The sequence below is a fragment of the Hibiscus syriacus genome, unplaced genomic scaffold (genome assembly GCF_006381635.1).
Source record: "Hibiscus syriacus cultivar Baekdansim isolate YM2019G1 unplaced genomic scaffold, ASM638163v2 tig00111769_pilon, whole genome shotgun sequence".
Taxonomy (NCBI): domain Eukaryota; kingdom Viridiplantae; phylum Streptophyta; class Magnoliopsida; order Malvales; family Malvaceae; genus Hibiscus; species Hibiscus syriacus.
In genome coordinates this window covers 2383426-2399674 of record NW_024063172.1, presented here as the reverse complement: position 1 = coordinate 2399674, position 16249 = coordinate 2383426, and the positions used below count along the sequence as shown (strand labels likewise).

General features: G+C 35.5%; 3 protein-coding genes across 3 annotated transcripts; 2 read left to right on the top strand and 1 right to left on the bottom strand.

Moving 5' to 3' along the window:
• Window positions 1–2712: 2712 nt before the first annotated feature.
• LOC120169742 (heat shock 70 kDa protein 15-like) lies at window positions 2713–7765 on the top strand. Its single transcript, XM_039177864.1, has 10 exons — window positions 2713–2840; window positions 3869–5082; window positions 5336–5557; window positions 5690–5785; window positions 5879–6100; window positions 6283–6477; window positions 6572–6718; window positions 6797–6946; window positions 7029–7159; window positions 7239–7765. Exons 2-10 carry the CDS (start codon window positions 3913–3915, stop codon window positions 7462–7464), a joined length of 2559 nt encoding a protein of 852 aa, XP_039033795.1. The 5' UTR covers window positions 2713–2840; window positions 3869–3912; the 3' UTR covers window positions 7465–7765.
• Window positions 7766–9659: 1894 nt separating this feature from the next.
• Window positions 9660–10561, top strand: LOC120169677 (proliferating cell nuclear antigen-like). Its single transcript, XM_039177789.1, has one exon. It carries the CDS (start codon window positions 9665–9667, stop codon window positions 10508–10510), a length of 846 nt encoding a protein of 281 aa, XP_039033720.1. The 5' UTR covers window positions 9660–9664; the 3' UTR covers window positions 10511–10561.
• A 2001-nt stretch (window positions 10562–12562) lies between these two features.
• On the bottom strand, window positions 12563–14596 carry LOC120169550 (trihelix transcription factor ASIL1-like). The gene is made up of 2 exons (XM_039177669.1): window positions 14438–14596; window positions 12563–14313 (listed from the first exon to the last, which is right to left on the bottom strand). Exon 2 carries the CDS (start codon window positions 13850–13852, stop codon window positions 12701–12703), a length of 1152 nt encoding a protein of 383 aa, XP_039033600.1. The 5' UTR covers window positions 13853–14313; window positions 14438–14596; the 3' UTR covers window positions 12563–12700.
• Between the last annotated feature and the right edge of the window lie 1653 nt (window positions 14597–16249).

Here is a 16249-nt window from a genome sequence, read left to right as displayed (position 1 = left end):
CCACACACTAAACAATTGTGTAAACATAAAGGATACAATAAAAGATGCTTCATGAACGAGTCTATTTTACAAACACTGGCTAAGCCAATATAGACTTAGGGGTGTCAACACCCTAAAACTTTTTTTTTTTAAAATTTCTTTTATAAATTATATATATATAATAAAATTAAAGAAGTGACATTATTTAAAAATAATAATTGACATCTTTTAAAAATTGATCCCACATTTTAAATATATTTAACAATAAAAAATTTAATAGGTATGTAAACGAATCGAGCGCTCAACGAACTATTTGTAAATTAATTGTCGGGAAGTTCATTTATGTTCGTTTATTTATTAAATGAACGAACATGAACAATATTTTATGTTCGTAACACGAATAGGGCTTGTTCATTCATTTACGCTCATGAACGTTTAATAATCCGTTCATTTATGTTCGTTCGTTTATATTCAATCCAATCTCCAGGCCCGTTTGAAATATTAATGCCTAATAAATTTTAAACTTAAACCCATTAATATTTTAAAATCCAATTAATTATAAACTCAAATAGAAAGTACACAAATCACTTAAAGAAAATATAAATCCTAAAATTATTTGGAAAGAAAAAAAATTCTCAAATATAAACCCAATTAATTTTATGTTTGTTTGTTTATGTTCATTTACGTTTCTTTGTATTAGTTTACATTCGTTCATGTGTGTTCGCTTTGTTCGTTTGTGTTTGTTTATCATTTTAACAAATGAACACGAATAAGCTACATTTCTTAATGAATGAACAAGAAATTTCGTTCGTTTAGTTGTTCATGTTCGTTCATTTATTCAATTAAAATTAAACGAACGAACAATAATATACCCTCATTCATGTTCATTTGATTCTTTTATAGGCCTAAAATTTAATACTCAAATTCTCAGTCAAATTTTTTTTCATATAATTCCTAAATTTGACACCCAAAATAAATCGTCTAGCTCCGCCCTCTTGAAAAATTCTTGAAATAAACTTAGCAACAAGTGAGAAGACAAAATGCAGAGAAAGAGAGACCTCCTAAGAGAATTGTTAATGTGATAATAAGAAAAGTGGTTATCAAACCTTCCAAGTATAAATTATATGAAAAGTGAGAAACCTTCCAAGTGTATTATGAATGGGGACATCAATAAGCAAGGTAGGTACAATATATTATCAACTGTCTATTCATTTAACCACTGAGACGATTTGATCCGTACGGTGATTAAAATGTTAGTTTTGAATATAAGTATTTTTTAAAAGTTTTAGATAAAGGGTATATCTTTGCATGGTATGTGAGAAACATGCCCGATATTGATTAATGGGTAATCATGTCTTCTCTCAATGTAACTTCCTTTGCCAAGCTTGTCAAACACAAAAAGAGAAGACGTCATCAAGTTAAAAGAGTCAACGAAAGAGTGACCATTTTGTGATATATCAATAATATTAGTGATCATAACATAACTATTAAAATTTTAGTGATCAAAGTAAAACACATTGAAACTTTAATGATCATGAGTGTGATTTACTCTTCTTTATTTCCACAGCTTTACTTAGATTTTGGGTGATTGATTTAACCTGTCTCCTCGTTTCCTCCTATTTTTTCCCCCTTGTCGACAAAACATATTTTCACCGTACTACTGCCTTCAAGTTCAACGACTATGGTTCACTAATTTTACTTGCAGCCTTAAAGTTTTTATTTTAGATTTTTTCCTAATTATTAATATATTTTTTATTTTAATCACTTAACTATAAAAAATTCTAAAATGGTCATCTACATTTTGATTACTTTATCAGTTTTACCCCAACTATTAACTCAATAACGAAAAGATAACTTATTTTAATGCGATCACCCAATTATTAACTATGAGATTCTTAAAAAAAAGGTTTGGTTTGGGTTGGGTGTTGGTAGTTGTTGAATGTGAAAAAGAATTGTTTCAAAATGAGTTTTAGTTTATGTGATATAAGGTTTATTTTTTGAGTATGAAGAGACGTAAGCCAAAGAATGAAGATACAACAGTCGATGGTCAAAAATGTCGATTACATCTTTATATATAAAACTACAAACTATGTTAGGAGTGATATCGTAAAAGATCATATGGAAATTTGAAGGAGTCATTATCTTGACTATAACATCAATCACCATATGAGCTTTTCGATGAATCAATTTGATCTTTTTAATTTCATTATTTGCATGACGTCATTCAGATCAACAACAAAAAGCTATGAACAACGCACGAATCGGTGAATAATTTTACAATTTGTGCACAATCAGTTTGAACCTAAAGTCCTAACAAAAAAAAGTTCACTAAGGAATTGAAAATGAACTATTTTAAAAACAATTCTTTTACCAAATAAAAACAATTCAAAAAGTACAAGGGCTAATCTGAAAATTTTACCCCTATAAATTCAAACTTTTTTCCCGTTTTGTACCCTTAAACGATGCCACCAATTCAAATAAAGCAATCACGGTATTCATAAGAAAAAGCCCATTAAGTCCATTTATAAGGAAAATAAATCAGAAACCCAAATAAATGCACAACCCTAAAGAATTCAAAAGAGTCTGCTTTGGGTAGAACTTTCTAGAAACCAGAATCTCCTAGACATCTCTAGTCGTGGTTGGTCCACGAGTGAACTCGCTCAAAAACTTTATAAAATAGTAGGGAAATAAAACCTCAAATGAACTCATTTTAATTATTTAGAAAAAAAATCGAAAATTCCACACCAACCCTCATTAATAAAGCGCCCCTCAACTCGCTTTTTGGCTTCGTGAGGCTCTCTCTCTCGAACGCATAAGAAATATTGACAGGAATTCTTTGGGCTCTAATCTCACCTTTGAAGGTACGATCGCCGGCCTTTGCAATTTGCAGTTATGTAGATCTCGTTAATTGTTGTTGTTCTTGCATTTACCTTTTCATTCAGTAACTTATAGGTCTGTCTAGTTCTAGATCTGGCGCGTAAAATGGCATTGATATTTGTTTGTCTTCAGATTTAGCTGTTTCTAGAGAATCAGTTAGTTTCTTATTTGATTTCTATTTTTTTCTTCTTCAGATTCAACAACTTTTGTCGTTGGGAATTCTTTGACTTTTAAAGTAGTTATTTTAGGTTGATTTGAACGCGATTTATGGTTTTTCATTGCAAGCAGTTTTCATTTCTGATTAATTTTAGTTGAACGAGTTCTCATTTTGGGTTGATGTGTAATTGTTAAAGTTTTAGGGTTTGTTTACAATTATTTGGCTTTTGTATGTGCATTACTTTTATTATTTACTTATTTGTTTGGTTTTTTATACTTAAGTGTTGTAGTTGTAACTTGTAAAAGTATTTGATCTCCGCTTGCTTGTAGTTAGCACTTAGCTCTAAGCCTTATTTGGTTTGTCTCCTTGTGTGAATGATCAACTCCATGAGTCTTAAAATGGGAATAAAAGGGGGGAATGATTATCGAATCTTGTAGTGATCTTTACTGTATGTATTTGAGAGCAATCATCCTATGAGCTCAAGCCCATGGAAGTTGACATGGAATTTTAGGCAGCAATTTGTTGCTCGTAAAAATGGGAATATACTCATATGACCGTGATTGATGCATGTGGTACTTATTAATTCTGCAATTATGGTGCTCCATCAGCTATATTTTCTGACACCATGAACTCTAGCCCATTGAATTTTACATAGAATCTTGAGCGGTAATTTTTTGCTCATGATAACTGGGAATATCTTATATCACTGTGATTGATGCAATATGCTATTTATTAAATGTGCAGTTGCGCCAGTATCTAGGTTTCCCGCTTAATATTTCTGTGTACGTATTTATACATATACATGCACGCATGAATATATATAATCTTATTGCCTTTTGTTTTCTTGTATGCCAGATTGATTTTATTGAGATAGTAAAGTTGTGTAATTTCTGCTGAAAATGAGCGTTGTTGGGTTTGATTTTGGCAATGAGAGTTGCATTGTTGCTGTTGCGAGGCAGAGAGGAATTGATGTTGTGCTTAATGATGAATCAAAGCGTGAAACACCAGCTATTGTTTGCTTTGGGGACAAGCAGAGATTCATTGGTACTGCAGGGGCAGCATCTTCTACAATGAATCCTAAGAATTCAATTTCTCAGATAAAGCGGTTAATTGGCCGTCAGTTCTCAGATCCCGAGTTGCAAAGAGATCTCAAGTCATTGCCCTTCAATGTCACCGAGGGGCCTGATGGATATCCTTTGATTCATGCTCGGTATTTAGGTGAAATGAGAGCTTTTACCCCAACCCAAGTTTTGGGAATGGTTTTGTCGGATTTGAAAAGCATAGCCGAGAAGAATCTGAATGCAGCTGTGGTGGATTGCTGCATTGGAATTCCTGTATACTTCACTGATCTTCAAAGAAGGGCTGTCTTAGATGCTGCCACAATTGCAGGCTTGCACCCCCTTCGCTTGATTCATGAAACTACAGCAACAGCATTAGCTTATGGTATTTATAAAACTGATTTACCTGAAAATGACTCTTTAAATGTTGCCTTTGTTGATATTGGACATGCTAGCATGCAAGTTTGTATTGCTGCTTTCAAAAAGGGGCAACTCAAGATCTTAGCTCATTCATTTGACCGCTCTTTGGGTGGTAGAGATTTTGATGAAGTTCTGTTTCAGCATTTTGCTGTAAAATTTAAAGAGGAATACAAGATTGATGTCTTCCAGAATGCTAGGGCTTGTATTAGGCTCCGGGCAGCTTGTGAGAAGCTAAAGAAGGTACTTAGTGCCAATCCTGAGGCACCTTTGAATATTGAATGCTTGATGGATGAGAAGGATGTCAGGAGTTTCATTAAGAGAGAGGAGTTTGAGCAGATCAGTGCTCCAATTTTGCAACGTGTGAAAAGGCCACTTGAGAAAGCACTTGCTGATGCTGGACTTGCTGTTGAAAATGTTCATATGGTTGAGGTTGTTGGCTCAGCCTCTCGTGTTCCTGCTATGCTGAAAATCCTCACGGAGTTCTTTGGTAAAGAGCCTAGACGCACAATGAATGCTAGTGAATGTGTTGCAAGGGGTTGCGCTTTGGAATGTGCAATTCTCAGTCCCACATTCAAAGTTCGAGACTTTCAGGTAATTTTTGTCAGCATTGAGTGCTATCCCAGCTCTTCATTTTCATGGCTCATTACTTAGAATTTGATTGCATTGCAGTATGATTTCAGCCTCTTACTTTTTTTTAGTTCCCTAAAACGGATATTTTTCCTTCTACCTTTTCTGTTCCTCATATTCCCATTGTTGTTGCTGCTAGTGGTATAGTCAATGTCATGCTCTTTTTCCTCCTGTATTTTGAACACAGCTGACCTCTGAATACCTTTGATTTGAAAAGGTCAATGAGAGCTTCCCTTTCCCAATCTCACTATCATGGAAGGGTTCTGGTATGGATGGTCAGACTGGAGGAGCAGAACAACAACAACTGGTTTTTCCAAAGGGAAACCCAATACCCAGTGTCAAGGCTGTGACATTCCACAAATCAAGTACTTTCACTGTTGATGTTCAATATTCTGATGTTAGTGATTTACAGGCCCCGGCAAAGATCAGTACTTACACGGTAATAGATTCATAAATCTTAATCAACCTCTTCTGATTAGCTTTTGTTTTCTTTTTACTTGAGCATGAGGGTAACTTGTTTCTTGTTCAACCTTTACATTCGTGATAATTTGTGGCATTTGTTAAATGGCAGATTGGGCCTTTCCCAACAATAAGAAATGAACGACCAAAATTGAAGATCAAAGTTCGCCTAAATTTGCATGGGATTGTGTCCCTCGAGTCAGCAACTGTAAGTTTTGATTTAACTTCTTAAATTTTTATTATATCTGAAATGTGAATTCTTCTTTTTTCTGCTTTCCTGACTACTTTAATGTAATTTTAGCTCTTGGAAGAGGAAGAAGTTGAAGTTCCAGTTTCAAAAGAGACTGAAAAAGACAATTCTACGATGGAGACTGATGAAGCACCTAGTGATACTTCTGCTCCAAGTGCCAATGAGACTGATGTTAACATGCAAGATGCCAAGCCTACAGCTGATGCAGCAGGGGCTGAAAATGGTGTTGCTGAGTCAGGTGACAAGCCTGTGAAAATGGAGACTGATACTAAAGTAAGTGATTATTCTCTGCTGTATATGCATGAATGTGCAGGGGTGGTGTAGCCTTTAAGCCAGACTTACTCCTAATCCAAAAATGTTTAATGTGCTTGGTAATTATGTGGATTACTTTTAGTCCTGGGTTCTTGCATGGTTTGATCGGTTGGTTTACGTACGTTGTTCTGCCTGTCATATAGGTTGAGGCTCCCAAGAAGAAGGTGAAGAAAACAAATGTCCCAGTGGCAGAGTTGGTCTATGGTGCAATGTTAGCTGCAGATGTTCAAAAGGCAGTAGAGAAGGAGTTCGAAATGGCTTTGCAAGATAGGGTTATGGAAGAAACCAAGGATAAAAAGAATGCTGTTGAGGCTTATGTATATGACATGAGGAATAAGGTATGATGCTATCTGCTAATTTTCTGAATCATAGAACTGTTTCTTGGCTGTCGTGATCTTGAAACTGATTATACCTTGTGTCTTCACTCTTCAGCTTAGTGATAAATACCATGATTTTGTTACTGCTTCGGAGAAGGAAGAGCTTATGGCTAAGCTTCAGGAAACTGAGGATTGGCTATATGAAGATGGAGAAGATGAAACAAAGGGTGTTTATGTTGCTAAGCTTGAAGAGCTTAAGAAGGTAACAATTGTTCTTCTTTTGGCCTACTCAGGTTGACTATATACATCATGTGCCTGACAGATTGTCTTAATTTTGAAGCAAGGGGATCCTATTGAAGAACGTTTCAAAGAGTATACTGAGAGGGGAACTGTCATTGATCAACTTGCTTACTGTATTAACAGTTACAGGGAGGCAGCCATGTCAAATGATCCCAAATTTGATCACATTGAACTTGCTGAAAAGCAAAAGGTATTGTCTTGGTCCCTTTATCGCACTCCACTACCTGCTGTTAGTCCTGAGATATGATTCTTTTGGTGCATTGAAATTATAGGTGTTGAACGAATGCGTAGAAGCTGAGGCCTGGCTGAGAGAGAAAAAACAACAGCAGGACCAACTTCCCAAGCATGCTACCCCAGTTCTCTTGTCAGCTGATGTGAGAAAGAAAGCCGAAGCACTAGATAGGTACGAATTCTATATGGCGATAGATGTTCATGTCTACATTTGATATGACGGTGCGGATATGTGAATTTGCGTTAAACAGGTTGTGCAGGCCTATTATGATGAAACCTAAGCCGGCTAAACCGGCCTCACCTGAAACACCGGCAACCCCACCGCCTCAGGGTGCAGATACTAATGCGAATCCAAATGCAAGCCCCAACCGTGATCTGCCCAATGAAAATGCAACCCCAGGTAATGGTGAGGCACCTCTGGCTTCTGCAGAACCAATGGAAACCAACAAATCAGAGGGTGCATCTACTGCTGCATAAATTATTAGCTCGGTCGTCTGCAACTGAGAATTTCATTCTTATGTGTAAACCCACTATTTTCGAGAAAGTTTGAGACCGACTCTTGGATGGGTTAACGGTTGTGTTATTTGGGGTCATGGTTTCGTAAAACCTTCTCTTTGCATTGCTTGCCTGTCTGCCGAATTTGTTTTCATTAAGACCGAGTCTTTAGAATCCTGACTTTATCGAAGAGGGTTTTTAAGAGAAAAGATACGGTTATTATGGTCTCCTCGCAAACAAGTTTTTTGTTGGCGGGAGGCTAAATGTTTGCTCTTTTAAAGGATATACCAAGTACTAAAGGTTTATGATTTGCTGCAGGTATCGTTATATGATTTTCTTGAATCCAGATTCTTCACATTATGTGTATTGAATGGATTTCCCATGCAACAATTTTACCCTCTTGTTTCTTGGTTTCCGGATTTCCTCATTTTACTACCTTGCAACTCTTTCCTTAAGCGAAAAAATACCGAACAATAATTGCAACAGTTGTTTATACATTTGGTGCGAAATATGAAAAGTTTAGAAGTAGTTGAAAATGAGAAAAAAAATCGTCATTTTGAGTCCGTCATCACGGTAAATGACAGTCTTCTTAATATTTTCTTTGCCTGGTAAGTACATCTGATATTTATTTCATCTCTTGTGATTTTATCCGGTTAGGTAAAATTAATTTTTGTTTAGAATATTAAATGAACAAAAGAAACAAAAAATACCCGGTCTTATCGTCTACATTTTGTAGAAAATGGTATAAATGACTGGAGAAGGAGATAGAATTCAATCAAGCAAGCAGGTAAGCTTCCCAACAAGCTTTTTCGGCTGATATATCTCTCTTTTTTTCTTCTTTCACGAATAGCCAAACATTGGGGGAGGAATTTACGTGAATATCAGTTTGGTCTGATTAGGGTAATTATTTCCAGACTAAAATGAACGAGGATACCTGTATGGCGTAGGGTGTCTTATATCCACCAAGGGATGATAATACTGGCATTGGAAAACGGACGGTAGCCTAGGCTAAATCATCACAACCTTAGTGTAGAAGTGTACCAAATGTTCTACTGCTTTTATTCAACTCTAAACTTTCATAACTAAATAGTTGTATTTGTAGGATATATATCATTAATGATTAAAAAAAATTAAATAAATGTTATTTTGTAATATTTTAGACTATCATAAAAAACTCTCGTAATTAAAAGATTTCCGACTTCATTAACTTGAGAAATGGAATCGAGGGAGCTTTGTTACTTTCGGAAGAGATGGATGAAAAGGTTTTTTTGCTTCTGACAAGGTGATTCTTTAACACTGATCTGATCAACTCATCTCTAACCTCGAATTTGTTTGAATATCAACTCCTGAAAATACCTACATTGGTATGATAAGATTTGGTATAATTCTTCTTAAAGGAGGTGGCGGATGTTTGAATAGATTTCCCATGAAACAAATATCACTTTTCTATTTTTGTTGGTGGATATAAGATACCCTACGCCATACAGGTATCCTCGTTCATTTTAGTCTGGAAATAATTACCCTAATCAGACCAAACTGATGTTCATGTAAATTCCTCCCCAATGTTTGGCTATTCGTGAAAGAAGAAAAAAAAGAGAGAAATAAATCAGCCGAAAAAGCTTGTTGGGAAGCTGACCTGCTTGCTTGATTGAATTCTATCCTCGTAGCTATGATCATCTCCACAATAAACATATGAGAGAAAGAATACCGTCTTTACTCGATAATTATAAGAAAAATTGTTATTCCTGTTGAGTGAATGATGTAAGCTCACGTGAATGAAGAGTGCTTGTGTAATGTCATACATGGGAGTAGGATTGTAGCTGATGGATATAACTTGCATACCTATCAAGTCTGTTAGGAAACTATTCTAGAAGTTGTTAGTTTGTTAAAGTTTGTTATGAATTTACTATAAGTAATTAGCTTAGGCGATGTATAATGTAAGCTTAATGAAAATACTTCTGATATTCTGTTTGATTCAAGCTTTGTTTTCTGCAATACTCAACATGGTATCTTTCGCCAAAGTCCTGGGAATTTTGGTTTCACGCTTCTAAACTGCCAACCTGGAACTGAAAAAACTGCCATCGCCATGGGCATCACAAAGTTCCTTGGCCTTGAAACCCCTTTCTCTGTGCTCTATGGCAGTGAAATTTTCTCTCTGGAAATGTCGAAAACAGAAGCTCTAATGCAAGCGCTTCGAAAGTCCATCGACGTAAGAGTCAAGGAAGAAATCGAAGTGATCGAAGGCGAAGATTTTGAAATCCAAATAGACGGTCCGGCAGTTTCTGGGGCGGCTTCAAAAACTGGGAAATTGACTCTTAAAAAGACGGATATGGATACTGTTTATGATTTGGGGGCGAAGATGATCGAGGCATTAGGGAAAGAGAAAGTGCAGAGTGGGGATGTGAACTTCGACTGTTCGGCGACTGGATTCTCGTTACAGGCGATGGGTTCGAGCCAAGTGGCGCTGGTGGCTCTGTTGCTCAGATCGGAAGGGTTCGAGCACTATCGCTGCGATAGGAACCTCTCAATGGGGACTGTTACTTTCATGTTCGAGAACCCAAAACAAGATAAGATAGCGGTTTTTGAGTTGAAGCTAATTGATATTGATGGCGAGCACCTTGGAATTCCATATGCTGAATACCAAGCTATTGTTAGGATGCCTTCATCTGAGTTTGCAAGGGTTTGTAAAGATCTTGCTAGCCTTGGTGATACTGTTGTTATCTCTGTAACCAAAGAAGGTGTTAAGTTTTCCACAGCTGATGATATTGGGACTGCAAATATTGTTCTCAGGCAAAACACCAGTGTAGATAAACCAGAAGAAGCGACAATCATAGAGATAAACAATCTGGTATTGTTGACGTTTGCATTGAGGTACATGAATTCATTTACAAAGGCTACCCTGTTGTCGAATACAATGTCAATCAGCCTGTCTTCAGAACTGCCTGTTGTGGTTGAGTACAAGATTGCTGAGATGGGTTATATCAGGTTTTACTTGGCACCTAAGATTGAAGATGAAATGGATGGATGAGACTAATCCATTAGCTAATCATGCAGTAGATAAGTTTAGAATAGATAAAAGAAGGTGAATAAGAAGAACGAAAGAATGCATCGAACTTCCGATTCAAGTCGAACGGAAGGAAGCATCGACACTTCCGATTCAAGTCGAACGGAGGAAAGCGTCGGCACTCCCGATTCAAGTCGAACGGAGGGAAGCATCGGCACTTTCGATTCAAGTCGAACGGAAGGAAGCATCAGCACTTCCGATTCAAGTTGAACGGAAGGATGTATCGCACTTTCGATTCGAGTGTTCATCTTTTTATCAAGAAGGTTGAGAAAGTAGGGAGAATATTGAGTGAATGATGTAAGCTCACGTGAATGAAGAGTGCTTGTGTAATGTCATACATGGGAGCAGGATTGTAGCTGATGGATATAGCTTGCATACCTATCAAGTCTGTTAGGAAACTATTCTAGAAGTTGTTAGTTTGTTAAAGTTTGTTACGAATATACTATAAGTAATTAGCTTAGGTGATGTATAATGTAAGCTTAATGAAAATACTTCTGATATTCTGTTTGATTCAAGCTTTGTTTTCTGCAATACTCAACAATTCCTATTATAAGAAAAATTAATTTTTAGTTAGATTTTTTATTTCTCTTACAAATAGATAAGTATTTACGATTAGAATTGGCAAACTAGTCATCCGGATCGGGTTTGGGTCGGGTCATTTCGAGTTTAGATTATATTCGATTCAATTTTATTCGGGTTGGATCGGGTCTAGTTCAGATTTTGATTGGGTGTATGGTAAATTGGGTCGGGTCGGATCGAGTAGCGAGTCGGGTCAATTTTCAGACCGGGTGACTATTGGATCAGTTGATTTTTGGTTTGGGTTAATACCATATTGGTTAGATTTTGGGTCGGGTCAATATCAAATCGATTAATTTTCGTATCGTACCAATATCGGATTGATTGATTTTCGATTTGAGTCAACTTTTGGATCATGTCAATTCATATTGAATTGGTTTTGAGTCTAATAAATTATATAAAGAATTATTGATATATTCTTGTAAAAATATGTCATCTTATTTGTTAATCTTATCATTTAGGCTTAATTCAGTTACAAATCTAATCAAGTACATATAAATTTTCGGTTCATATTGCTTTCAAATAGATTAATTTCGAATCGGGTTAAATTTGATTTAGGTTGCTTTTCAGGTCGAGTTAAATTCAGTTCAAATTGTTTTCGATTCAAGTCAAATTGGATATGGGTTCATATTAGGTCAGCTAAATTTTAGATTGGATATGATTCAGGTCAGATATGGTTCGGATTTCGAATCAAATTTGATCATTATGTTCGGGTTAATATCAAGTATTAGGTCGGGTAAATCAGTTCATATAATAGGTTTCGAATCAAATTTATCTGGTATATTTACCATCGAAGTATTCAAAACTAATTTTTAGGACTTAGGATTTCTAATTTTTGGCAGTTACTCTATAGTTTGAATTTACAATTACAATTTCAATGTAGGGTAGCTTATATCCAACGAGGGTAAATTATGTGGAGATCATCTAATAAGGTCACCTTTACCGCAAAATTTAATATAACTCGAAAAACTTTAACTTCGACACATTTTTTTTTTAAATTTGAATCAAATTATAAAATAACCCGCAAATAACTTAAATAACTCTCAAATTATTTAATTCATAACTCGCAATCGTAAATTGATTTTTAAATTCAAGTCTAATCTCTCAACCCTACTTGATATATATATATATATATATATATATATATATATGATTAAATTAGAATCAAATAGTCTTCATAACTTTATAAGCATTTATAATTAAATTTAAACATAAACTTAAACAACTTTTACTCAAATTTCATAAATTCGACTCAATTTAAAAAAAAAATCTGAGTTATAAAATAAGACTCGTAAATTTGAATAACTCAAAATTTTATACTCGAGTCGATCAAATTTTTCTACTCAGCCATTCACCTGAAATAGATGATGTTACCTAGTCCATGTTTTCAAGCTTGTTTGTAAGCAAGAGCAATTGTTGATCTATAAAAGTTTCTACTTAGACTTTGAATGGTGCAGTATGACAAGCGTGTTATTGTCTCATAACAGCAATTTGCAGAAGGCTCCAATATCATTATACAACATTTAGAAGTTAAAATCAGATGAATGTTATAAAGAAGATAACTGGATTTTGCATATATTACCCACTAGCATTCTCGGCGGATGCATCGTTCGCCTCGTCATCGCTGCTGCGCTGCATTTTTTCAATTTCGGCCTGCGCTCTCTCCATGATCTGCCTCTTCTGCATTTCCAACTCCCTGTGAAAATCCATTCTCATCTTCTCCAATTCCAGCATCTGCTGCCTTTTACTATTCTCGATCTTTTCATATATGTCGCTAAATTTCTTAATAGAATACGCAAGCAGTCTGACAGAAGAACCCTCATCGGATTGCCTCCCGAATCTTCTCTTTTTAGGTGGCAGCCCATCTGAGACATCCTCCTCGCCATCGGCGGGATCCAAGTTTGCTGGACTATCCCTCATTTCATCCAAACCATTTGCTCGGTTCAAATAAACCCGAGGGTTCATCAATACATATTCACCCGAGTCAAACCCGCAAGAGAGCTGGCCCTGCTGTGGAGTTGACATCAACATATTCATCTTCTTGAAATAAATCCATTTACTGGTGGTAGCACCAGTCTCTGCTAGCATAGCCTTCTCCTTTTTGTATTTCTTCTTCAATGTATCCAACCGATTTCGGCATTGTGTCTCGGTCCTTTCGATCTTTGAAATCTCTGCAACCTTCTCTGCAACCTCTTGCCATTCCTCAGTCCGAAGACTCTTCCTCCCACATTGCAAAAAGTGATCACCCCAGGAATCTAGCAAAACGAATGTCTCGTGCTCGGTCCAATCCGTAAGAGAATTCCTCCCACCATATGCGGGCATCAGCAACGATGGCGATGGAACTGCCGGTGCAGTTACTCGAGGAGCAAATTCATAATTCAACACCAAACTCTTCAATTTCCTCTTTTTCGGATGCTTCCCCAAGTCACCACCTTCATTATAATCCTCCTCCTCATCCAACAAGTCATCATCTTCATCTTCGTCGTCATCATCATCAATCACACCTTTTCCTACATATCGAACACCGTTATTTTGGTTAAGATTTTCATCTCCCGAATCATCGGCTTCGTCGTCCTCGTCTTCTTCATCATCAACATAATGATTCCTTATCGGTCTAGAAAACGGAACGTTTCTTACAGGAAGCTTTTGGCCATTCGAAGAACCATAACCCTGCCGGTGACTAACACCATAAGGATTTGGAGGATATCCATCATCCTCAATGTCATCCATTAGAAAAACAAAAACTCAGCTAAAAATTCGACAAACCTAAAGTATCCCTAACAAAATCCAACCCAATCTCAAAAACAAAATTTGTAATCACAGATGCTTCCTCATCCAATCAATCTTCAAGAACAACATTTCAGCCATTATTGTTTCGCCAGAAACAATCCATTCTCGTCAACATTCCTAAAAATCTCGGATTTTTTCTTGTTAAAAAAGAAAGAATTGCAAAATTATGCATCCACCTTTATTACAGACTCAAATAACAAAAACCCATAAAAGATTGATTTAAAAATAAACAAGTTTTTAACCCTAAATCATGCAATTCCCAAACTGTCAACACCAAGTTTACAAAATCAAACCCCTCAATGTTAGTTTACCAAACCCAGAAAAAGAATAGGCCATGAATTTCCAATTCCTCTCTTTTGTCTGATTCCTTTGACTTTCCAGATGTTGATCACTGATTCATCCTTCACCCACCAAAACAGAAGTCAAATTCCAATTAAACCCTCATCAAAACAAGAAAAAAAAAACTTACTATCAATTTAGAATCCAGTTTCTAAAATGAACAAAGGCAACTCAAACAAGATTTACCTGACAAAATTCTCAAAATGCCCAAACTTCTCTTAAACGTCAAAATTCAATTGAAGAACCAAAGAGCATCTAGCTCAAAAATCAAGGAAAAATGAAACGCTTCATTTCTGTTTCCCTGGGGGAGAGGATTTGACAGGGAAAAGGGAGAAATCAATCTGCGATTATGGTTGTTCCTAATATTTTTGGATAACAGGCCTTGATATTTACTAGCCCATTGATTTAGGGCCATTGGTATGGGTAGTATAATTGATTTTGGTCGAATTTAGATCAGGATTTAATATATATGGCTAAACTACACAAATGGTCACTATTATTTGAATTTTATAAAGCTATGGTCACTGAATTCAAGCAAAAACATAATACATAGTCAATTTCGTTTCGTTTTAATTAAGATGTGATCACTGAAATGTTAACTCTCGTTAGTTTGATGATGTGACACGTTATTAAAATAGTTTAATGTTTATTTAACCGTAAAATTTAGATAAAATATTAATTAGAAACTTTTTATAAATTCAAAATAGTTTAGAGATAAAATTTTAATTTACCCTTTTTCATATACTTTTCTTCTTCCCCTTGCTTCCCCATTTGCGGGGATTGTCTCAGGAAATGCGGGTTAATATACGGCTAATATACGGCGTTACCGGATACATTAAAAGATATTTAACAAATTCGGTTTAGCACTACCGGAAATGTTGACTAATAATAATGTAGTAGGTCTAAGTCATGAAGAAATATTAAAAAATTGTGCAACCGGCAAACTTAACTTGTCGGTTCGTGTCGATCCAAATTAAAAATGTGTCGATCCAAAACGATATAACAGGTAAAACTATGACAAAACCGGTATTGAAATGATAAAACCGATAAAGCGCTACCGGATACATTTAAAGTGTCGGTACTTTAATACAAGGATCGACACTTCGTGAATTTAAAAGATAAGCAGTTTTAAATCCTATAAAGTGTCGATACTTTTAAAAAATGTATCGATCCAAAACGATATACCAGGTAAAAATATGATAAAACCGGTAAAACGTTACCGGATATATTGAAAGTGTCGATACTTTATATAAGGATCGATACTTTGTGAATTTAAAAGAGAAGCAGTTTTAGCGCCTATAATGTGTCGATACTTTAAAAAAAATATCGATCCACAACGATATAACATGTAAAAATATGATAAAACCGGTATCAAAATGATAAAACCGGTAAAACGATACCGGATATATTGAAAGTGTCGATACTTTCGTAAGTATGTGTAATAAATTATCGACACTTTCAAAGAAATAGGTAATTATCCTTTTGAAAGTATCGACACCTGACATAAAAGTATCGACACTTTTGTATTTGTATCGATTAAATATAAATAACATATCCGATGAAAATATAAAGGCCATATCTAAATATCCTCTGAAAATCGATAGAACGGACGAGTTTTTGAAATCGAAGCGTAATTGTTGCTGTATTTCAGAAGGCGTTTCTAAAGCGATGTTTGTTTGTTTGTTGATGCAGTCGAATCGAAAAGTATGTTGTCGAAACCCTAGTTTTTTATTATTACAGTAATCGCGAATAGGGTTTTTATGTGTTGTTTGGGGTTTTGGAGTAAAGAAGCATTTGGGACCGATTGCAGGTAGAAAGTGATATTGAAGGTAAAATATAAATGTCGCTACTTTTATTAAATATTATAGGTAGAAAATGATATTATAGGTTGTATAAATGTGCCGACACATTTTGTAGTGGCCATTCAAATTCTTTTGAAGAAAACCGTTTTACCACAAGAGTAGTTATCTATATTTGTATATTGAATAAAGTGTATGT